We start from the raw sequence: 24357 nt of genomic DNA on the forward strand, positions 1-24357 counted from the left end.
CCACGCTGGACTCATTTCTGTCCTCGGTGTATCCCACGGGGCTGCTGGCCTTGCAGGGACCCGGTAAGAGATGAGAGCCACCCCCGCTCTGCCTGCTCCACTGCGCTCCCCCCAATCTTGCAGCTCTTTTGAATCCAACTCTTTATCTAGGATTTTACCCAGAAAGTTTCTTTTAAGCTCTGGGCCCTTCCTTTTCCTGTATTAAAATTTCTCTCTCTCAAGTGTCATCTCCTAAGAATTTGGGTCTTTGCATTTCTCTAATTGCAAAAGTAATTTGTGGACATCTTAGAAAATTGCTAAGTACCCAAAGTACCCAGAGGCAAACACTGTCCACATATTAACAAGAAGATAGAAGAGCAGCCTTCTCCCCATCCCCAAACTCTCACCTCAGAGTATGTGATCTGCTCCTTGGGGTCACCTCCCAGCTCTAAGCAGCTCTTAGATCCCTTGTATTAGGAAGGCTGCTTTCACCAGCAGCTAACAAAACACCCAAGAGTGATTTAAACAGTAAGAACATTTTATTTATTTCAAAGCAAGTCCAGAAATCAGTGGTGCCAGGTGTTCTAGCTGGAGTCAGCACAGAGTTGCATCTCCTGGCCTTCCCCTCCTGGTCACAAGATGGCTGTCAGAGCTCCAAGCATCATGTTTTCACCCAACAGCACCTAAGCGGAAAGGAAGGGGCAGGGCCAATAAAGCCTTCCAGATCTTTAATCAGGGAAGAAAGTGCTTCCTTGAAGTTGCCTGACAATGTCCCCAAACAAAATCCTAGTCAAAAGTGGGTCATGAGAGTTCTCGGACCAGCATTTACAACACCCGATTTCTAGTTCATAAGACCCACTGATGTCCCATGTGGCAGATGAGGCTTTGGGTCACTTGGAAGCTGCTCCCCTCCCTCCTTGATTCTCCCACCAGAGCTGTCAAATACCTCTGCTGGTTGTCTTTTTATTTTTTTTTGGAGGATAATTGCTTTGCAATGTTGTGCAGTTTCTGCTGTACAATGAAGTGAATCAGTTATATGTACATCCCATCCCATGCATCTTGGTCTCCACAGCGCCCCGAGCTGAGCTCCCCGTGCTATCCGGCGGTTTCCACTGGCTATCTGTTGTATAGCTGGTAGTCACTGTACATTACGTATGGCAATCCCAATCTCCCAATCCACTCTACCCTCCCCTTCCCCACCTGTGTCCACATGTCCGTTCTCTACATCTGTTTCTCTTTCTGCCCTGCAAACAGGTTCATCAGTACCATTTTCTAGATTCTACATTTATGTGTTAATATACTAACTCAACAGACGTGAGTTTGGGCAAATTCCAAGGGAGAGTGAAGGACAGGGAAGTCTGGCGGGCTGCAGTCTGTGGGGTTGCAAAGAGTCAGACACGACTTAGAGACTGAACAAGATCAAATATGATATTTGTTTTTCTCTTTCTGACTTACTTCACTCTATGATGGACTCTAGGTCCATCCATGTCTCTACAAATGATCCAATTTCATTGCTTTTTGTGGCTAAGTAATATCCATTGTTTATCCATTCTTCTGTTGATGGACATCTGTTGATGTCCATGTCCTGGCTATTGTAAACAGTGGTGCAATAAACACTGGGGTGCACGCATCTTTCTGAATTATGGTCTAATTTTAAGACATCTACTTCCCCTTCACCCCTGACTGACTCCTCTGTGTGTCCACAGATGCTCTTGTGCCCCACCCCGCGTCCCTGTGAGTCCTCTGACCCGCTTCCCTTCACTGCTGTCTCCCAGCTTCCATGTCTTTACTTTCACATTGTGATGGATAATATTGACATTCCATTTGGTAACCATAATATCAATAAAATCCAGGTCAATACAAAAACTGACTCTCAATGAAAAGTTAAAAGGAAAAGATAAAATTCTCATTATTTGAGTCAACAATACCACACAACTCCCCATGGGTACCTATTATGTATTTACAAGTTTTTAGAAAGTCTAGAGAAGTGAACATTGGGCCCATCACAGTGGCAGCCTCTGGGGAAGAAGAAGGAAATGGGATGGCAGTGGGTGGCCAAAGGGGACTTGAGCTTCATCTGCAATGTTCTATTTCTTAAAAAGGAGAATGTATTCATGTTGCGCTTGTGTCATTAAACTTTAATTTGGAAAAATTCCCATTCATTTTCAGCCAATTATGTCAGCTCTGTGTGTTTGGCAGTGCTTGCATGTTTGTGTCCAGGGAGGAAGAACGTTTACTTTGTGTGTGTCTATGAATGAAATACAGTGATTAGTAGATTTTTAAAAATGTAGCAAGCAAGAGAAAAAACAAAGTGGGCGGAGTGGAGAGAACTCATTGACAACAATAATGAAAAGTGCAGGAATAAACACATTAGGAAATGGGTAGGTTCTTTCCGGAGAAAACCATAAAATGGGACTGAAGGGGAGATAAGATGATCAGAATAATTGTAGAGCTCTCCTGTGTTCATGGATTGAAAGTCTTAGTATTGTGTTAATGTCGATATCCCCCAAATCCATCTTTAAATTCACAGAACTTGACAAGCAGGTTTTAAAATTCATGAAGAGGAGTTAATGTGCAGTAATAGTTAGCAGAGATAATTGAAAAGGAAGCACAATGAAATGAAGCATTTCACTTAACAGGTACCAAAAGGTGGTCTAAAGCTACAGTGGATGAAAGAGTCTGATGTAGACAGAAATACACAGACGGGTGAAAAAGAAGAAGGGCCTCAGACCTACCTAGACATGGCGATTCAGTGTGTGAGGGAGTTTCATCTCAGCTCAGTGGAGAGAATGAACTAGGCAATCCGTCATGCTGTAATAATCAGCTGTACATTTGGAGAAAGGTTAGATCATATCTCATTTCAATCATAAACAGACATTCCAGCTGTACTAAAGACACACATAAAAACAAAATTACTAGAAAGGAATGCAGAATATATTTAAACCTTAGGAATAAGAAAGGCCTAAACACGGCCTATAAATAAAAGGAATAAAGGGAAAAAATAATAAATTTGATTATGTCAAAATTGATAACTTCTAACAAAAGCTCCTAAAAAAATCCAAAGGCAACAGACAAGCTGGAAGTAAATAACTGCCCACACACATACACACACAAGATTAACAGATTATATTAGGAAACTCATACAATCAGTAAGATAAAGACAAACAACCTAATTTTTTAAATGAGAAAAAGTAGATCATTCAGAAAATAGAAAATACAAATGTCTAATACACATCTGAAAATCTCACTAGCAATCAAGTATGTATAAACTTTAAAAAATGATTCAATTTCACCCATCAAATTGGCAAATATTTAAAACAACTACTAATGGTGTGGGGATTGGAATCCTCTCATACCCTCTGGCTAGAAGTGTAAATGGTACAGAGATTATGGAGGACACTTTGGTAATATCTAAAGCTAAAAATGTGGGAACCTTGAGAAGCAAAATTCCACTTCTCAACCACTACCTTAGAGAAACATTACAGAAGAGGCAAGTGTGAGGCTGTTTTCAGTGGCACTGCTTATGAAGGAGGAAAGAAAAGATAAAACTAAATGTACACAGATCTTAGGAAAGGAAATATGTGGCCCATTCATGGGAATGAATATAACACAGCTACTAAAAGGAACCAGCAAGGGCTATTTGTATCAACATGAGTATATCTTAGAAATATATGGTGGAGGGAAAATGAAGCTTACAGTAAAGTCTCTATAAAGTGGGATGACTCATTCAAAATACCTCCATCAATACTCTACGTTTATATGGAAGGAGATACATAAAACTGTGAGGAAGGCAGGGGAACTAGGACTTCGGAGGGTAGCCTAAGGAAATTTTAGTTACATTCATATTGTTCTACTTTTAAACAGAAAATGTATTCATGCTTCACTTCTTTAATTAAAGTATAATCAGAAAAGATTTTAATTTGTTTTCAGCCAATTACGCCAGCTCTGTGTTTGGCTGTGCTCACAGGTTTGTGCCCAGGAGGAAGAACATTCATTTTGCGTGTGTGTCTGCAAGTCAAGCCCACTGATTAGTAAACAGGTTGAAATGAAATATGGAAAAACAAGGGCCAAACAAATAAGAGAACAGGAAATCCTATTCACAGTTGACAACAAAATCTGTAATAAACCCAGGAATAAATTTATCAAGAGATATGTAGGACTTTAACTAGAGAAAACCATAAAACTTGCCTGAAAGACATAGATGATGACTGGAGTTGAGGGATATAGCAGTGAGCATTGGGGGGAAGGCTCAAATATGATAAAGGTGTCAATTTTTTTCTTCAAACTTATCCAAAATTCAATGTGATCCCAATTAAAAAACTAGCAAAATTGTTCCTGAAACTTGACGGGCTATTTAAAAATTCATGTGGTGGGCCAAATATGCAAGGATGACCAAGGCAATTTTATAAAAACAACAAGGAGGGTGGGATTTGTCCCGCCACTTAGCAAAGCATTTTATCAAGCTCAGGAGTAGATAAATAGATCAGTGGACCAGAAAGAGCTCTGACATAAAGCCACATTGGAATTTAGTGTCAGGTAGAAGCAGCAATTTTAAATTACTGAAGAAATGACAGGTTATCCAATAAATGGTATTGAAAAAATTGGTTATCAATTTTGACATTTAAAAAAATTAAGCACTGATATCACACTTAAAATTAGCTTCATACTCAGTAAAGACTTAAATGTGAAAATAATAAAACATATACACAAGAAGGAAAATTACAAAAGCTTTAGGAAAAACACAGGAAAATGGCTGTGATCTTAGTATAGGGAGGGCCTTCTTAAGGCAAGATGAGATTGTAAATTTGACATAGAAATGAAAAGTTCTATGATGGAAGATACAATACAGTTAAAATGACAAGGGTCACAATGGTAGAGAATTATGTGCAATGCATAGAGTAGACAAGGAATTAATATAAAAAATTAAGAAATCCTGTAGGTCAGGCAGAAAAGAACAACACAGAAGAAAGATGGACAAAGGAGATGCACAGATGACCCCAATGGGAGGAAATAAGAACGGCCAGGAGACCTGGAGGAGACCATGGTGTGACCAGGAAAACAAAGGAAACCAAGAAGAAACCATTTTATCACCCATCAGATCCATAAGCTCTAAAAGCTGTCAATGGTCTGAAAAAAGGAGACTGGCATTTACTTGTGGAAGGATCTTAAACTGGCACAGCAACTTTCGAAGCTGACCTGGGCTGTGTCTATGAAAACTGAAACAGTGGACACCATAGAGGCTAGAGTTCTACTCTCAGATCCTACCCTATAGAAACATTTCAGGAGCTGGCAGGTGCCAAGGTGTTCCTGGCAATACTCTTCATTATAGTGGGCAGAGAGGAGGCACCCCCCGGTCTGTGGATATCAGGGAAGGGGAAACAGTACAGTTGTGAGAAAGAGTACTATACTAAGTAGACAGCTGTTGAAAAGCAGGAACAAGAGCTGCTGTATCACTAACACGGGGAACTCCCCCCAAATATAAGATTAAGTGAAAAATGCAGGATACAGTATAAGACCTAAGACTTGGTATAATTTATTCAAAATATCAACACTATCTATATATTTACTGTGGAAGGCAAAACATAAAACTCTGAACAGTGGTCACCTCTGTGGAAGGGGAAAGGGACCAGGATCTCAGGTGACCAAAGGAGACATTAATTACATTTATATTGTTCTACTTTTAAATGGAAAATGTATTCATGGTTTACTTCTTTAATTAAAGTCTAATCTGAAAAGATTTAATTTATTTTCAGCCAATTATGCCCGCTCTGCAAGTTTGGTTGTGCTTGCATGTTTGTGCCCAGGGAGGAAGAATGTTCACTTTGTGTATGTGCTTCAAGTCAAGCCCACTGATTAGTAAACAGGTTGAAATGAAATATGGAAAAACAAGGGCCAAGCAAACAAGGAGAGAGAAGATCCTACTCAAAGTTGCCAACAACCTGTAATAAATCTAGGAAGAAATTTATCAAGAAATATGCAAGATTTTAACTAGAGAAAGCCTCCAGTTAAAATAAATAAATAAAACTTCCCTGAAAGACATAAAAGATGACCAGAACTGAGAGACAGAGCAATGAGCACTGGGAAAAAGATTCAAATATGAAAAAGGTGTCAATTTTCTTCAAAGATATCCAAAACTCAATGTGATCCCAATTAAAATACTAGCAAAATTGTTCCTGAAACTTGACGGGCTATTTAAAAATTCATGTGGTAGGCCAAATATGCAAGGATGACCAAGGCAATTTTACAAAAATAACAAAGAGGGTGGGATTTGTCCCGCCACTTAGCAAAGCATTTTATCAAGCTTGGGAGTAGACAAATAGATCAGTGGACAAGAAAGAGCTCTCACATAGACCCGCATTGGAATTTAGTATCAGGTAGAGGCAGCAATTTTAAATCAGTGGAGAAATGATACATTACTCCATAAATGGTGTTGGGACGATTATCTATCCATTTGGGGGGAATGGGAAGGGATTAAAGTTAGACCCTAAGATTCGTGCATAAGGAATTTATTTTTTGGATATAGTATAAGAGCTTAAATATATATGTATGTAGAAACTATAAATTTTTGAGAAGGAAATACAGGAAATATTTATGACCTTGACGTAGGAACGGCTTTCTTAAATAAGACTGCAAAAACGGCATACCATTAAGATTGACAAATTTGATTGTATCAAAATTTAAATTTCTCTAAGACAAAAAGGTACTATACAACTAAATGACACACATCACAATGTAGAAAACATCTGTAATATACATGACAAAGTATTAATATTCAAATACATAAAGAATTCTTAAAAATCAATAGCAAAAAGACAAAAAATGGACAGTAAACACATGAAGACTTCAGCCTTGTAGGTAGTTCAGAAAAATACTATCTAAAACAAGATACTATTTTTCACTGGTTAAAAATGGAAAACCTGGACATGGTCTGGGGAAATGGACACACATACTATGAGCAGGAGAAAGGAGCAAATGGGGAACATTTTTAGAAATCTCTATTAGAATTTAAGATACGCATTCCCTACAACCCCTCAGTTCCATTTCTAAGTATCTATCCCAGAGAAATACTTGTACATGTGCAAAATGAGCAATCCTAAGGGGCTCTTACAGGTGTGTCTTAATGGAATGACACTGGAAACGCTTTAATAGTCAATCAACAGGAAATAGGAAATCAAACACAGTGTAATTGGCTAGGGCCGCCGGTTGCCAGTGGCAAAGGAACACTGTGGCACATGTCAGCTGTACCAGGAGCTTCACAGGGCGTGCTAAGCTGAGGAACACCGCCAGCTTGTACACACCATGTCTGTGTAAACAAACACACAACAAGAGAACAGAAGACATGCTTCAGTGGGCTTTGGAGAACATTTTGGATAAGTAGCAAAAACCCAAGAGCAGTTACCTCAGCAGGGGGAAAGGGGTCTTGGTAGAGGCTGGGAGGGGTGGTGTTCAGTAGAGACTTCTTTATCTGTAATACTCTAATTTTACTGAAAGGAAAATGTATTCATGTATTACTTGTATAATTAAATTTTAATTCAAAAATTCTAATTCATTTCCAGTCAATTAGTTCTACTTTATATGTGTGCTGTGTTCTCATTTGTGTACCCAGGGACAAAGCACATTTACTCCGAGAGTGTGTCAGTGAATGAAGCATCGTGATTAGTAAATTGATTAAAATTTGGAAAGCAAAAAGAAAAAAAGAAAAGCCTTTTACACTCAAAAAAGGAACACAACTGATAAGGTACTCAGGAATAAACCTAATAAGAAATGTGAAAAACCTTTATGACAAAATCAACCAACCTTTATTAAAAGGCATTAAAAATCAAACCAAACAAATAAGACTGATTAAATGGAGACAGATACCATGTTCACGGATGGGAAGAACTGATATCCTAAAGATGTCATTTCTCCCTTCAGTGAAATCCCTCTCAAAATTCCCACAGGATTTTCATGGAACTTCGACAAGCTGATTCCCAAGTGTGTGTGTGAAAAAGTAAATGTGCAATACAACCAACATACTTTTAAAAAAAGAATAAAGGGCCAAGAAGGGAGGGGCACTTACCTGATCGGGAAGGAAGATAAAGCTTTTGCTTATTAAAATCTGCTGTTGGCTCAGAAGTGGACAAACAGATCAACAGACCTGAACAGAGTGTAGACATAGGGAACTGGGAGAAAAGACAGTGCTGGGACAATAAATGGTGCTTAGCCAACTGGTTATCCGTTCGGAAAAAGATCAAATTAGATCTCTGTGTCACACTAAACGTGAAAATACATTTCAGATGGGTTAAAGACAAACATTGAAAAAAAATATAGAAGTCTTCAGTGTAAATATAGAACGTGTATATCATTCACGAGGTAGGGAGGCTTCTTAAGACAGATGAGCTGCCTGCTCTGGTGCTAGCATTGCAGATGTTATCACTGGAGTTTAATACGATGCTTTAATATCCGGTCTCCTGTCGGAGTGTGTCTCCAACCTTCCGCACATGTCCAAGTGGAGCGTCTCCACCTGAACCTCACAGGCTCCTCTTCCTCTTTCTCTCAGCTCAACCTGATCCTGGAAAGAAGGACTGTGATCCTCGATGGACTGAGGTTGAATCCAGCTCCTGTTATTTGTGCTTGATGTCAGCAAGGCACTTCCTTCTCTGTTTTTTTTTTGGGGGGGGTGGGGGTGGGGCACTATGCTAGGTCTTCAATGCGGTGTGTAAGCTTACTTGCCCGGAGGCATGTGGGATCTTAGTTCCCCTACCAGGTATTGAACCCACATCCCCTGCATTGGGAGATAGATTCTTGACCACTGGACCATTAGGGGAAGCTCCCCTTCTCTGGTTTCTGTTCCCTCCTCTATGATGGGAGATGATGCTCTCCTTCCTACAGGGGAAGGTCAAGTTCATATGAGACGATGGTGAAATGCATAAATGGGACAGAACGTATAAGGACGAAGAGAGCTCACTCTTGTACTTTCTCTCCACCCTCTACTACCCCAAACTCCTGCCACCAGGACTTTATACCAATTCTTTCCCACACTGTACTTCTGGAGAATTATCACAGATTCTTTTTGGTCAAAAAGTTTGAATGTTGACTTCAGATTTTTCATTCCAAGGCAGATAATATTGATTTGGCACCCAAAGACCTTACTGCCTATTGCTAGGTGCTGAGAAACACAAAAAATAAGACATGATTCCAGCCCTGAGACAGGATAAAAATTGTGCTAATTAGAGCTGTATTTGGTACACAGGTCAGATAAAAGCTCCCAAAAGAACATGGAGATCAAGTTACTCTCTAAAAGGTAAATAATTAAATTTTGCCCATCCAGTCAAATATACATTATTGCCCCAAACTAATTTATACACCACCACACTTGAACCCAACCCCTGTGGGAACTCATCTCACTAATTGTCTCCATCCTTAATCACTCCATTACTCAGGCTCCCTTCCCTCAGAATATCTGTATGCGAGCATTGCTCTTTCCTTGAAGACTAAAATTTAATTTAAAGGCCTTAGACTTTGCTCCCTCACTTCTTCTTTCCTTAATCACCCCCTACACAGGCTGCCTCTGCTACGGTCTCCTGAGGTCTCCCATGGGCCCTGGGGGGTACCAATCGGCAGGGACACTACACTGCCCAATTCCAGGGATGCCATGGCTATTGGGCAGTTGCACCTCAGAAGAGCTCCTGGATTTGCCCTTGACCTCTGACCTTTCTGCACATAGCCACTGCTGACCACTCCATCTTTCTGTTGAAAGACCTCTCTTGTCCTTTCTTTTCTGTGCCCCAGGAGGATCTTTCTTTCTTTTTTATAGGCCCCAAATGTTGGTGCTTGGCCTCTTCTTCCTCAGCCTCCCTCATCCCCTCAGCATGCTCCAGAAACCTGATACAACTTCAGTTCAATTTCACTCAGGATCCCACAGGAGTACTGAAACGGTCTCTGTGATTTCTCACTCTGGGTTCCAGGTCCATGCATTCAACTACCTCCTCCCCAGCTCCCGGCTTGCATGTCTTAGCCGTCTAGCACCAGACTCGGGGGTCTGCCTCACAACCTCGTTTCTTTGTAGGGCTCCCCAGTTCTGAGAAGAGCACTGCCACACCTCCAGTAAGGCAAGCCCTAAACTCAGGGGTCATCTGGAACACCTCCTCCTCTCCTTACCCCTCTTCATCCCATCCAGCACCAAGACTGACCGGAATGTGTTGTCCAAATCCTGTCCACCATGGCAACAGAAACTTCCCAACTGGTCTCCCTAAGCCCACCTGTGCTTCCTCTAATGACTTCTCCAGGGACCAGCCAGTCTCAGATCACCGGAGATATTCAGGCAGGTCTCAAGCACGCTTCCCTCACTCTCAGGATGTACACAGCTCAGTCCTGGCCTCCAGAGCTCTACCCGCCCAGCCCTGCCTGCCTCTCTGGTCTCAATGTACCTCCCTTTGCACAGGCGGGCGGTTCCCTCTGGCCAGAAGGCTCTTCTCGAATTTGCTCTGTTCTATGAATTCTGTCCCCTTAACAACTTGGTTCAAGTGTCACCGCCGCAGGGAAGCCTCTGGAGTTGGCCTGGGGCAGAGGCCCTTGTTGTACATCCTCCAGCACTTGCTACCTTTCTTTCAGTGTGTGCTGTCAATGTTGGAAATTACACATTCGTGTGTGTGATTACGTGATTCACATCTTTCTCCCCTACTATCATATAAGTGCCACGAGAACAGAAATCTGCCTATTTCAATTCATTCACCACAGAATTCACAATGCTGGGCACACTGCCAGGCACAAACAGGTGGTAAACCAGAATATGTGGAATGAATCAGCTTTGTCACTAAACAACACTTATCGCAGTTGGAAGTGGGTATCAGCCTATGAACTTGCTTCTGTCTTCCCTGTGCTCAATGTCCCCACTCTTGTCCTTCACATCTCCAAGTCTTCCTTCCGGACTCCTCAAAGGACTCTCAGTGATGAATTCACCTCCCCCTCACATCTCAACATTATTCAAGTTTTGCCCCATCACTCCCCCAAAATGCTCTTATTGAGGTCATCCAAAGCTTACTAATCATCAGATCCAAAGCGGGGCGGGGGGGGGGGGGGGGAGGCAGGAATCTGTCTTTATCTTATTGGAATTCTCTGCTGCGTTTGACAGTGTTGATTACTTTCTCCTTGAAACCCTTCACTACCTTGGTTTCCATGGCAACCCATTCTGCTGGTTGTTTGTCGCATGTCTCAAGCCTTTCCTTCTCTTTCTCCTTTGTCACCTACCCACACCTTGACTGGTACTTCAAATATCACTGTAACTTAGGATTTTGCCCTGGGCCCTGTCCTGTTCTCTTTCTCTGGTGATCTTACTCATTCTCAGGGTTCCTGTTACTTGAGTGGTCATGGCCTAGGCCAGTACTCCCAGCAGAATCTTTTTCTGAGCCCCTGACCCTTGACTCAAGTGCCTGCTGGGCTCCACCTGGCTATGATCCTGGCCCCTTGGCTGTATCTGAGACCACTGTCTTGCCCCTCAAACTCATTCCCCATCTTCCCAGGGGCCTCCCCACTGTCTACCCAAGACACACAGGAGTCTTTGTCTTCACTCTATCTCTCCTCCTAAAAGCTAATCACCATTTCTGGTTTTTAATCTCCTCTAAGTTTTGGATCTATTCCATCTCCACTGGTTGAGTTCAGACTTCTCCCACTCTTATCTGGACAATGGCCTCCTAAACAGGTCTGCCTGCCTCTGTCTGGTTACTTCTTATGTAGATGTCTGGGGGTGAGAGTGGGGGTGTCAGGCTTTCCAGCATTCCTTATTGCCCATTAAGAGCCCTTGTTACATTCAAGGAGATCTCCCGTTCTCCACTTTACACGACTGTGGTGTGACATGGGATGCTCTCTCACACAGACCCCACAGAGGCCCCTCCTTCAGGCCCCGCCTCTTGCCACCCACCTCTTATCAGGGGATGGCATGAGGCCCAAGCTTAACCAGTTAGACCAAGGCTCCTTCTTGACTTTGGAAGAAATAGTTAGAATTACTCAATGTCTAGGAGATACTGGGCTTCCCAGGTGGCTCAGTGGTAAAGAATCCACCTGCTATTGCAGGAGACACGGGTTCAATCCCTGGGTCAGGAAGCTCCCCTGGAGAAGGGCATGGTAACCCACACCAGTATTCTTGTCTGGAAAATCCCTGGACAGAGGAGCCTGGTGGGCTACAGTCCACGGGGTCACAGAGAGTCAGATATGACTTAGCGCCTGAGCGCACATGCTAGATTACACCAGGCAGTGGAGTGAAGACCCTGAATGCAGCATTCAAGACCTATCCCCACCGGCTTCATTGCTCATGATTCTTTCCTTCTATCCTGCCGCTCTAGGTCTCAGTTTCCTAATCTGTGAAATGGGGCTAGCGGTCTCTGTCTGCCTCACTAGGGACAGGAGGGTGGATTTGCAATGACCAGATGAGACAACAATCACAACCTCACCATTAAAAACTATGAAGAGCAGTACCCACACCAGAATGCAGAGTGCATCTCCTGAGACCCAGACAGCCTCACGTACAGACAGCTTCAACTTTGGCTTTCATTTCCCTGTTTGTTGATTCCTTGGGAATGGTCACAGAATCTTTGTGGTTTAAAAAAAAAAAAATTCTGAACCTCCATTTCAGACATTTGATTTCAAGCAGGAAATAATTATTCTGTCTTTACCTAGCTTGCTGCCTGTTGCTAGGTACCGAAAGGTACAAAAATGAATAAGACACAGCCCCAGACACGAGGCAGGATGAAACTACTGCTAATTAGAGCTGTAGTCAGTACTCAGAGGGCAGAAAAACAATCTTCAGAAAAACACAGAGATCAGGTTACTTGGTAAAATGTACATGATTTAATTTTGCCCCTTTCCACCAACACAACTAATCCCTTCACCTATACACTTAATCCCACTGCTCCGCAGGCCCCTTTCATTACCTGTTCCTGCTCTTGTGTCCTCGCATAGCCCTCCTCCCTCCAAATGTCAATGTGTAAGAGACAGTGCCTTCTAGAAACTTCTGTCTCCTTGGGTCTCCCTTTCCCCTCCTGCTTTCTCAGCCAGTCTCTAGATCACCCCCACCCAGTTGGGTTTTGCCCCCTACCCCAAAGCTGCTATGGCCGGGGTCTCCAAAGACCAGGGACACTCTCACCTCCTCTGACTTCTGTGTCTTTGGCACATTAATGGTCACGCTGACCTCTGGAAGCTCTCTCCTCCCTGGACTTCTAGGGCCCCCAATTTTTCAGCCCTTTCTTCCATCACCCCCCGACTCCGCGACCCCCCTCCCCCGCCCCCGGCTTGGCCTCCTCAGGAGCATCCCTGCATCCATCCCTGAAATGTCGGTCACAGCTCAGTGTCTGGCTCTGCTCCATGAACTCTGCACTTCTCTGAGTTCTCCATCTGCCCCCTGGGGAGAGGCCCACACCTCCTTTGTGAGCTCCAGACTGGCAGACAGACTTTCTTGGAAACAGCTCTAGTCAAGGTCACTCATGGCCATTTTTCCTCTTTGCCATCCCTGCCCTTTGATCTTGCCTCTGATTTACACAGACAAGAAGACTTTAGGTGACAGCCCTTTTCAGCCTCTCTTCCATCACGTCGATCCTACCTTCTTCTCAGCCCAGACCAGAAATTCTCTGACCTAAGTCATAACCCTGGCAGCTTCTCCCTCATATTCCAAGTTCCTCAGGACAGGTGTCATGCTGCCTGCTGTATGCCCCTCTTTCACTTTCCTCTGCCCACCTTGGGGGGACTTCAGGCCACTCTCACAGGAATTGCTCCCGTGGGGCTTGAGGGGCCCCTAACTGCTCCATGTGGTGGGCCCTCCATCCCTATCTAACTGGCTTTTCTCTTCTGTTGACTGATTATTCTCTCTTGGAAATGCTCCACATCCCTGGGTTTCCATGCCAACACAGGCTCCAGGTGCTTTTTCCATCTCTTTTTGCTGTCTCTTTTGCCTTTGTGGGCTTTTCCTTCTCTCTGTCCACGCTTAAACAGGGGAAGGATTCTCAGCCCGAGACCCTCCTTTCTCTTCTCAGCTGCCACCTTCTCCAAGGGCAGCTCAGCAAAGCCCATGGCTACAGTTACCATCAGTCACAACCTGAATCTTTCATTCAAATCCCTGCTGGGGTTCAAGCTCTCTCCTAGAACCTCACAGGCCATCTCTACCTGGATGCCCACCTTTCATTCAACTTGTGCAAAATTGGGCTCAATGATCCTCTTCTCACCACTAAGCCTGCTCTTTCTCTCGAGTACTCCATACACCCAAGACACAAACAGGGAAGGCATCCTAGACTCTATGACCCAGCAACCAGCCAGTCAGCAGCTTCTCCTAATTTTACCTTCTGTCTATCCTCTTGGCCCCCACCCTAATTCAGGCCTTGCCTTCTCTACCAGGACCGAAACAATCATCTCTTCATTGGTTCTCGCACCTCTAAGTGTCTCCAAGCAACCAGAGACAGGAAGCAGAGACGAGTAACCTCCCTGGATACTCCCATGAAGCTTCATACTTGCCCTACCCATCTCGGTTACTCCATGCTTTGCCCATGTCCCAAGCATATCTCTGGCCTTCTTACTATGTATCAATTTAGAATCTGTGTGTTTTCCTATCTCTTTGACCATATGCCCAAGAGCAGACAGTATATCATATTTATCTTCACATTCTAACACCCACTCAAGTTGCGTTCAGTTCTTTGCCACTCTGTGGACTGCAGCCGCCAGGCTCCTCTGTCCATGGGATTTTCCAACAGCAATACTGGAGTGGGTCCCTGTTTCCTTCTCCAGGGGGTCTTTCCGACTCAGGGATCAAACCCAGGTCCTCCTGCCTTGCAGGCAGATTTCAAAGTAGACACTCAAATGTTGTATTAATATATAGGTCATTGGCCCTTGCTTGAAACTTTCATCTTTCTCCTTCTCTTTGACTATCATATTGCTTTCCAAAAAGTTTATACCAGTTCACAGTTCCCTGTACTTACTGCCTGTTTGACTGTATCTCATCAGCATTGAGTATTCTTAAACTCCCCCCCGCCCCAAATTTGTTGGTGAAAACTAGTGCTTCTTTATTGTTTTTATTGTTGATCTCCTGTTATTATGGAAATTGAATTATTTTCTCAAAAATTTTCTAGTCAAGTCTATTTTCTCTTCTGTATACTGTTGAGGTGAATGACATACCTATCTGTTGGGTAAGAGTTAGGGTTATTTTTACTGTTAAGGATTTGTGTGTCATCTTTTTACACATTATAGATCTGCAAACAGTTCACCCGCTCTGCTTTTTGGTTCTGTTTGTGACACTGTTTGACTTTGGAAATACTTAACTTTGATGTGGTCAAGTTGGTTGGTCTTTGCCTTCTTGTACTTTGTTCTTTTTTAGCTTAGAGGGGCTTCCGCTTTCAGATACATTAAATATCCAATTCCTTTTCTCTCTGGTTTTTAATGGATTTATGTCTCCTTTCTGATCAAATGTTTTTTAATTTGCGTATGTGCTCTCAGGGAGGCTGAAAATGGACTATTACGTTTCTTTCAATAGTCAGAGCTCCAACTTTGGACAAGTCTTCCCCTCGTGGCTCTGACACTAAGCTAAGTTATTCCTGGCTGATGATGGCATCAGGACCATAACATCCTCAGAGAATATGCCACCTAGACAGGGAACCAAAAGGCTATGGGAAGGTATGACTTCAGACACAGTGACAATGAAATGCAGGAAAGCATTTAAGGGGTAGCAGCAAAAAACCTTTCTGGAAGCCTGGCCAGGAGTGTGTGGAAAGATGGTTCACCCACTTTGCCAATACGAGTGGCTGAATCTAGTTGGCACCCAACGAACAGTCTTGGATAGCTTCTGACTCTGCAAGGAAACATTACTCAGGGACCACAAGGGCGGGAGAGTCCAAGCCCTCCCCTCACCTGCATCAACCTACCTGCACAGACTCTGCCAGGACATTTCACCATCAGCAGAAAAACCCCTCAGCCAGTTCCTGCCTGGCTCATCTTCTGGGGGCTGCAGCCATTGCCACGATTCCACCATGCTCCAAGATGTGGACTTGACTCAGATCCTGGAGTCACCATGACCCCTGTCCAATGACTGCTCTAGAAACCAGGGCATCTGAGGGTGATGCCAGAGCTAGAAAGGAACTCAAGGGTTATCTAGCCCAAATGCCTCATTTTACAAATAAGGAAACTGAGGTCCAGTGAGGGGAGGTGACTCACAGCCACTTGTTGCTGAAGGAAGGATACCAGGCTATCGAGCCTTTCAGGAGGTTCTTCTCACGTATCTTTTGTGACATGTTAGTGTCTGTGATATCTGTGTGTAAAATAAGTCTGGAGGCTGGAAAATATTGTCACTTCAGAGTTGCCAAGGGTAGACTTGGGAGGTAAACTGAATTCCTTCACTTCTAAGAAAGACCAGCGCACTTCATTCCTTAGGGAGTCTAGAGAGTGACTGATTGAGCCATCCACCCGCCGGCAAGCCAATGAGCAGTCTATGCCAGGCTTGGTCAGGCAAGTACTGTGCCTGGTTAGGGGACAAAGTTCAAGCACCCACCCTCAAGGGTTGTGCAGAGCTTTTTTTTGTGCAGAGCTTTGATGGCCAAGCTTAGGCGTCAGGACCACAAGCGACAGGGAACCACTAAAGGGCTGTGTCTGTCTTCCTCCCTCAGAGACCCTTCCAAGTCTGCTTTGACTTTAAGACACTTGACACTTACTTCTGCTCCCAAGAGATGTAAAGTTTATTCTTTAATGCAAAAAATTCTTTGATTAAATGCTTGTTTTAACACTTTCTCTCAATCAAGATCTCTCAGACTGAAGTAATAAGGATAAAGTTCACTGATATATCATAGAAGATGGTTTTGGAAATGTGGAAGGCTTCCTAGGTCAGTCCATCTTTGGTGAACAGATGGGGAAATGGGCCTGGAGGAGAGGAGGCAGAGGAGAGCAAGGTCACATTGGAAGAGCGTTGAAATGGGGCCCATGGCCTCAGCTTCCTGCCACTAGCAGTGTGAAGCGGGGAAGGACTGAGTTCAGGTTTGGAAAAAGTGGTGAGGCCTCCCTGTGTAGACATTCCACAAGTTGCCAGGAAGAGAGGTGAGAGGCCAGAACTGCTCAAATGGCCAGCCTGTGGAGAAGGTTCATGTTCACCCGTATCTGACACTGCACTCTCGAACATCTGGGCCCCTCATGAGGAGAAGGCCGTACAGGCAGGGATTTCTCTCCAAGAGGCAAAAATCCCTGGATGGTCCTGGGCAAGCTCGTGGCCAAGCAGGACTCTGGCCTCTCAGGAAAGAGCACTGTCTAGGTGTTCCTCTCCCTTTTAAGATACTGTCATTTCAGGGCTTGTAAAAAATATAAATTTTTAAAAAATTTTTTTATTTAAAATTTAAAATTTATTTTTTAAAAAATAAAACTCCAGGGATTCCTGTGGAGGTGCTGACACACGGCCTCCCAGGTGAGGTCTCTCCCTAACTCCATCAGCCCTGATGACCTGGCACTGTAATCACGCGCCTACAGGACTACCCGGTGCCCTTCCTCCTGCTGAGTTCCTCAAGCAGTGCACAGTCTTCTCAGGTTCTGGGTTTGACACAGGGCCTGGCAAATACTCCCTGTAGGAGAGCTGGATGATCAGATCACATCCCTAAGAAGCTAGAGTCGGTGGAGGGCAGTGGGGGCACAGGAGAGAGGAGAGAACAGGTGTGAAGACTCAGCCTTGAGCCAAGCTCCAGCAGGTGCTGTGATCTGTTTTACTGGTGAGGAAACAGGCTCAGGGACATATGGGCACAGAGGCGGGGGCAGAGGGTCCAGGCTCCCCAAAACCTCGTCTCTCATGTTTGTCAGCCCTAAGTCGTTCCCCAGGTTTACCCCACTAAGACCTGACAGCCGAGAGGGAGACCCAGGGCTTCTGTCTGAAACCTTCAGCTGCTGCTCAGCCAGCTACTCCCTTTTACCTTAGGAACACTCTATACTCCAAGTTTTCCTCAAGATATGGACTTCTCTCCCTGAACCTGGCAGACCAAACTCTGCCCCTCTTCTGGCTTTAGTCAGGATCACCTTCCCTTGCTTGCCAAGGGTAGCACTGCTTAGTTCTTCCTTCTTTCCAGAGCAGTGACCCTTTCTCCCATTGGGGGTGGGGTGGGGGAGGGGGTTGGGAATGAGGCTGAGCTTTGCACTAGATGCCAGGAGCCTAGGTTCTGGCTTGGCCAGCTGACCGAACGCAAGAACGACCCCTCCCTGATGGCTTCCTGTGGCTATTCAATGGGATTCTCTCCTCTTTCTCTGTCTTCCCTCCCCAGCCTGCTTTTCACCCTGCCTTGTCTTCCTCATCCACCATGGCTCCTTGGATCCACTTCTCCCCATTTGTGATGATCTAGAAAGGGCAGAGGCCTTCCTGCCAGTTCTGCTGCTTTCACTGCTAAAATGCTATCGTGTTCCCCACTGAAAAAAATCCCATCGTAAGTTAAACGCTGCTGTGATTGGGTCACCCCCTATCCCCAGCAGACCCTTATCTGTGATGGTTCCATCAGCTGGGAACTGAAGGCTTCTCACTCAGGACTGAGTTTGTGGGCCTGCCACCAACATGTCAACCTTAGACCCTCTGTGTCTCCCAACATTGCCCTCCAGGGCAGCCAGATCCTGATGGTCCTTCCTGTTATTTTCAGCCCAGTCTCTTTAGTTATAAGCCAGAGATGCTTTGATTAGACAGTGAGAAATAACATCTCCTTTATTATTTCATGGCTCCAACATTCACATTTGTCTTCAGATCTCAGCCTGAACCTCAATTCTCCCCAGCCTACACCAGGTCCTCTCCTCTTGGGGCACTTGTTATATCTTATCTGTGGGATTATCTGCCCAATGTCATTCTCTTTAGCTCAGATGACTCCCTGATGACAGAGACGATCCACCTTGTCCACTGTGTGGCCCCAAGGCCTAGACCCGTATAGGATTCCATACTGCTTAAGTACCTTGGCTTAAATAACAACGCAAGCCCCTGGGAGGTGGGGGAAACCCAGTCATTGAGGAAGTCTGCATGAACATTAGCACTCAACAGAGGGTTGAGTGAAGTCACCTGGGCAAGTGGATCTCTCGGGAGAGGGAAGAAGTCTAGGAAGGCCTCCTGACAGAGGCCTCCCGGGCTAACGTGGTACAATGACTAAATCATAAAGCACACGCAGGCTGCCCTGCAAGGGCAATACCACCTCCCCAGAGCTCAGTCACCTTCCTCAAGCGCATCCAGGAGGACACGAAGATCCTAGGAGAAAGGATTCCCAGTATGTTAGGGGTAGGAAGACTATGTTTGCTCCAAAAACCACATTTTACCTATAAGGAAACAGAGGACCAGATGAGGGCAAGGACCAGCTCCTACAAAAGCCCAGACCAAGGCCTCATGGGATCTTGTGGTTACCAGGTACCAGCCATTTCACACTAGGAGCCACAGAGACCACCATAATTGCTGGGTGTGGTTTTCTAAGACCTCGTACCTTGCTCTTTTGCAGGAGAGGCATCTCCTTCTCATTTTCCTGAAAGGCATTTCAGAAGGAGGGGCTGGGTGCTGCCACAGTAAGATGGAGAGCAGCGCTGGACGGACAGAACGCTGATCTGGCAGTCACCCTGGGGAGGGGCGGCCTGCAGGCTCCCTGATGAAAGGGCCACAAATCTTTCAGAGGGAGGCCTGTTTGTGACTCTTTAGTGAGCCTGACCTATGACAGAAAGCTGCTTTCTAGAGGAGAGCAAAATAAGCAATAATCTTGGCTTCATTTATCATCCAGGTGTCTCCATGGGAGAGCATGGCCACAAAAGCCTTTTTTGCTTGTTTGTTTTGTTTTTGGAATTTGCAGTTGTCTATTTTCTTAAGTCTTCCCACGAGGCTAGAGTCATGAGCTCCTGGAGAGTCAGGCCCGGGTCTTGGCCCTGAAATCCCCAGCAAGCCCAGGACCCCTGTGTTTGCTGAACAAACCATCCCTTCCATGTGTAGGACTCCTCAGCTTGACAAGACTTTGCTGAACCACAAAATACATCCAGAAACCCAGAAGAAAAAAAAAAAGAATGCAGAGAGAAAAACCAGAAGCATCAGAAAGGAAAACACCCAGCAGATATAACCAATAAGTTTGGTTCTCTGAAAATACCTTTAAAATGAACAAATCTTTGGCAAGTTTTGACCAAGAAAAGAGAAAGCGCTGATAGGCAACAGTAGGAATGAAAAAGAGATAAACGGACAATGAGGAGATTGGAAAGGGCAGGAGAAAACTACACAGTACTTTATAGCAATAAATTAGCAATCTGGGTAAAATGACCCAAGTTCTTTCACAACAATAAACTCTCACAATAGTCCTGTGCCTTGGACAGGCAGTGCTCCTGTTATGTTTTCTAGGAGACAAGATGGAGCGGTGGACACCCAGCATGGGGCCCTGACAAGGCACCTGGCTTTGTGTCAAAGGTCACGGCCACAGGAGCACGTGCACATCGACAGCACAGAATCACGCTTCCAGCCATCGCCCGGAGCCCCCTGCATGGCCGGCTAGCCTTATTTATTTTTCCACTTGAAATGCTGTAAGGGGTTTCACTTTATTTTTACTTCAAAAGCAGCACCATAAAAATCCTTGATGATTAGAGCTCCAGCTGTCTTAAGTTGTTTGTCAAGGGATCGGTTACTCCAGTCTCCTACGGAGGGAAACAGTTTCAGGCGAGAAGCCATGGGAGCTGAGAAACGCACATGTCTCCTCTCTGAAAACTTTCAGGCTCCCTCCTGTTCACCGCCTGGCCTGCCCTCTGCTCCCCCCACCCCCAATCCCACCATCTGCTCTCCAGAGAGCAGATCGAATTTTCAGGCTAAGGTACTCTGGCGCCAAGGACTCTGCCCCTCCATGCTACCCCCTGCCCCCCACCAACTTAGAAATCCAATACCAGGACCCAAATGGACTGCAGCCACATAAAACCACAGAGTAAAGTTTATAAAGCTTTATTAAACATTTCAAACAGCTGTGCAACGAACACACCAGAAATAAAAGCTCCAGAACAACAGTCCAAATGTCCCACAAGTGTGGCCTTGAGGTCCCATTCCCTAGGTGGACTGCCTCCAGTTCTGTCCTCTGCCTGGCCCACCTCCCTCCCGCTTCAGGCAAGAGAAAGATGGATGCTTTAGACTGGAGGGACAACCATGCTGATCCCCAGTGGGCAGGGGCCAGGAGACAGTCTCATTTGCCGACACTTTTACTGAAGCGCAGAAAAAAGAAAAGAGCAAGTGACAGTCACAAAGTCTTCCTGTGTATTCTTCATAAGGTACAGTCTATACACGCGCAGGACCGGAGAAACTCGTGGATGAGGGCGATGGCCACTGCTCGCCTCTGTCTCGTCTGAACCACCTTGGAGTCCAGTGTGCTGGTCACTCTGCAATCCCCATGCTAAATACACACTGTAGCGGCACCTATGAGCTAGCTATTGTGACACCTCAAAATCAGAACACGTTCAATAAAGCTTCTTTAAAAGGGATTTACAACATGTACTTGTACAGGTACGTAAACACACACGCAGCACGCACAGCACACCACACCAAAAAATATCCAAACACCTATCGAGGGGATCCTGGCTGTCATGAATCACCCAAGTACGCTCCCATTCACTCAGCTGGGGACTGCTAGATCTACATAAACACACTGCACATCAATCCTGCAGCGCATGCATGGGAGACACAATGAGGCCCCCCTCCTCATGACAGTTGAGAGGCAGGAGGAAGGGCAAAGGAAGCGAAGCTGGGTGGCTGAGCAGGAGCCCAGACTCCTGGATGAAAGAGCAACATGTTATCTGTTACTTCTTCCTTCAAAATGAAGTGGGGAAAATACTGAAGATCTGTGGCCAGCAGGTGAGACATAGTGCTGTCTAGCCTGTCGGCAGGGAAAGAAAGATGAAAAAGCGAGGCTCTCGGGCGTCAGCAATCTCTTTATATTCGAGATAAGTGCAAAAACAAGCCCTGTCTTGAACAGGTGCTCCCCAAAAAAGGAAAGGGGTAAAGAGAACTTACAGGAAGCCAAGAGAGGGACGGAGGAGTCAGTAATACTCAGAAGGGAGGACAGAGGTGACAATGAGACTGGCATTCTATCTGCCCCGGTCATGCTGGGGCAGTTGACCAGGATGGGTGCAGATGCCTCACGGGAATGCGGCGAGCGGGGTGGCCATCCTGCCAGCCGGGGGCCAAGATGGGGACAGAACACACACAACCACAAGACCACCCACGACTACAGGACTCTACGATAAAAGCACCGGTCAGTGCCCATTATTCACATTATAAGGATAAAACATCACAGGCCAAAAAGGCGCCGTCAGGAATGTGGCACCCGCGGGACTGCGGGATTTGAAACTCCAATGCTTTATGACCTATGTCAATGCCTCCCCTCCCGTCTTCTGCTTCCTTGGAAAGCTAACTGGGCTGGCTGTTAGGTGCCCACGACGCCGGGGTCGTGCGCCGATTCTGGAAGCGGGGAATCGGAGCAGTGGTACAGGAAACAGTTTCCCCAGCAGCTATAGCAGATGAGGAACAAGGCTGCCAGGAAAACCAAGGCACAAATTGTGCAAGGCTTCCGCTCCAGGAGGAAGCTGAGCAGGTAGAAGCCCATGAACATGGAGTGGCTGAACCACAGGGCGGGGTTGAGGGGCTTGGGGATGAGGAGGACGGGCAGCAGCCACTGGAGGCAATACATGATCTCTGCCGGACAGGGCCTTCGCCAAGGCCACCGGGCACCGCTGCAGGAACCGACCTAACAGGAGCTAGCGGGCGTGGGCGGCTGCCCTCTGCTTTCTTCAACCCTCGCTCTCCAGGAGCTGAGCCGCTGTGCTCTCTGGCTGTCAGCCCGGGATCACCAAGGCAGCAGGGATCCTGAAGAGAAAAGTCAACACAATAGACAAACAGACACAAAACAGACAGACAGACAGACAAAAAAAAAAAAAAAAACAGGAACAGAATGTATACTTATTTGGAAAAATGGATCATGGTTAACAACAGCAAATGTGAATGCCCTTTCCTCCCTGCCCTCCCATGGAAGTCTACTCCTCTCCAAGCCACCCTTTGAAGAAGCGTCCTGCGTGTCTCCCCTTCTGGGGAGTGGGGGGCTCGGCCAGAGGGCTCTAGGCAGGTCCGGCACAGTGGACTGGCTTTGCCTGGGCCCTGCCCAGCAGAGATCATGTATCGCCTCCTGGGGCTGCGGTCCGTCCTCAAGGGGCCCAGACCTCACAATACCGCCCTGCGGTTGCCACCGGAAGGCCATGGGCTCCATGCTGTGCCCCCGCGGAATAAGAAAAGGATTCTGCATATGGTCTCTTTCACAGCAGGTGCTTGGTGTAAAGTAGCGGCGCAGCGCCGGCGGCAGATCGCAGGCAAAGGTTCCTCTCAAGCTCCGTGAAGCCGCTGCAGCCATCTCCGAAAATTTTGGTTTAAGATGGCAGCTCAGAATGAGCTTGGCTTTTTCAAATAATCCAGTGTCAAAATCTGCCAACTTCTTCGAAAGTCAAAATAGTAAAAAAAAAAAAAGAAAGAAAAAAATCACCCTTCTACTTCATCCAACATGACCACTTGCCCAAGTTCACTTGCGCTCTCCATCTGCCGCCGGCACTGTATAGAACTTGCCCTCCATGCGATTTTAATCAAAATTAATTTTCTGTCCATATTGGGGCAAGTGCCAGTTGGCGCCTGTGCCAGACAGTCGCTGGAGAGAAGTGCGCTTGAGCGGCGGGCCACTGGTACGCCAGGGTCCCGCTCGCAGACCGTGATCCGGTCTTCCTGCCGCGCCTGCTATCTGAACCGCAGCAGCCACTACCCCCCCCCTCCACGGCCGTAAGCAAAACCCCGCTCCAAACTCCACGCGTCCAGCTTAACGGGTACAAAGAACCTCGCGGGCTGAGGAAGACCTACCAGGGCCTGGGGGTAGGGGAGCAGAGGTTGAAGTAACTCGCTCAGCAGAAAACTATCCCAGAGCACCTTCAGATCACTACTTTGGAGAGCTCATCCCATCCATTCCGCGCACACAAAGGCGCCATCCCGCCCACTTCCCATCCCACAAGGTAGACACCTGGTGACTATCGCCTTTCCACCTAGGGCTCAGCGTCCTGGCTCAGCTCCCAACAACTGCCTCGGCTGCAGATCTAGCAACCGTAAGAAGCGGGATGTGAGGAATCCCCAAAAGGTTCCGTGCGCAGGGACTTTTGCAAAGCAGAGGACGTGGGCTTCTAACACATTGAGTATTAGAAAAAGAATACTGAGCAAGGGACCTGTGAAGCCAAGGCTTCTAGAAGGGGCACCTGTTTTTGCTCCGCGGGGCAGACGATCCCTCTCTAACTTAGGTCCCCCTGATTTTCCACCCAAGCCCAAGGTGCGATATGGCGCAGGATCGGACACTGGGCTCGAATCTGCAGGCTTCGGGTCAGAAAGAGGGGTTCCGCTAA

At 46.0% G+C, this 24357-nt stretch overlaps 1 protein-coding gene across 3 annotated transcripts in view; it reads right to left on the reverse strand.

Annotated features, from left to right (window-relative positions):
* Nucleotides 1-502: 502 nt before the first annotated feature.
* LOC122681288 (BLCAP apoptosis inducing factor) overlaps nucleotides 503-24357 on the reverse strand; it is a 30962-nt gene continuing 7107 nt past the window's right edge. For 2 of the 3 annotated variants that reach the window (XM_043883202.1, XM_043883201.1), the window contains exon 2: nucleotides 20869-22795. In XM_043883202.1, the coding sequence (XP_043739137.1) occupies nucleotides 22356-22619 (264 nt within the window). In that variant the 5' untranslated portion in view covers nucleotides 22620-22795 and the 3' untranslated portion in view covers nucleotides 20869-22355. Of the gene's footprint in view, nucleotides 663-2714; nucleotides 2804-7378; nucleotides 22796-24357 lie in introns of those variants that run through there. The other variant, XR_006336924.1, reaches the window with a different exon arrangement.

Source organism: Cervus elaphus, chromosome 23 (assembly GCF_910594005.1).
Source record: "Cervus elaphus chromosome 23, mCerEla1.1, whole genome shotgun sequence".
Taxonomy (NCBI): domain Eukaryota; kingdom Metazoa; phylum Chordata; class Mammalia; order Artiodactyla; family Cervidae; genus Cervus; species Cervus elaphus.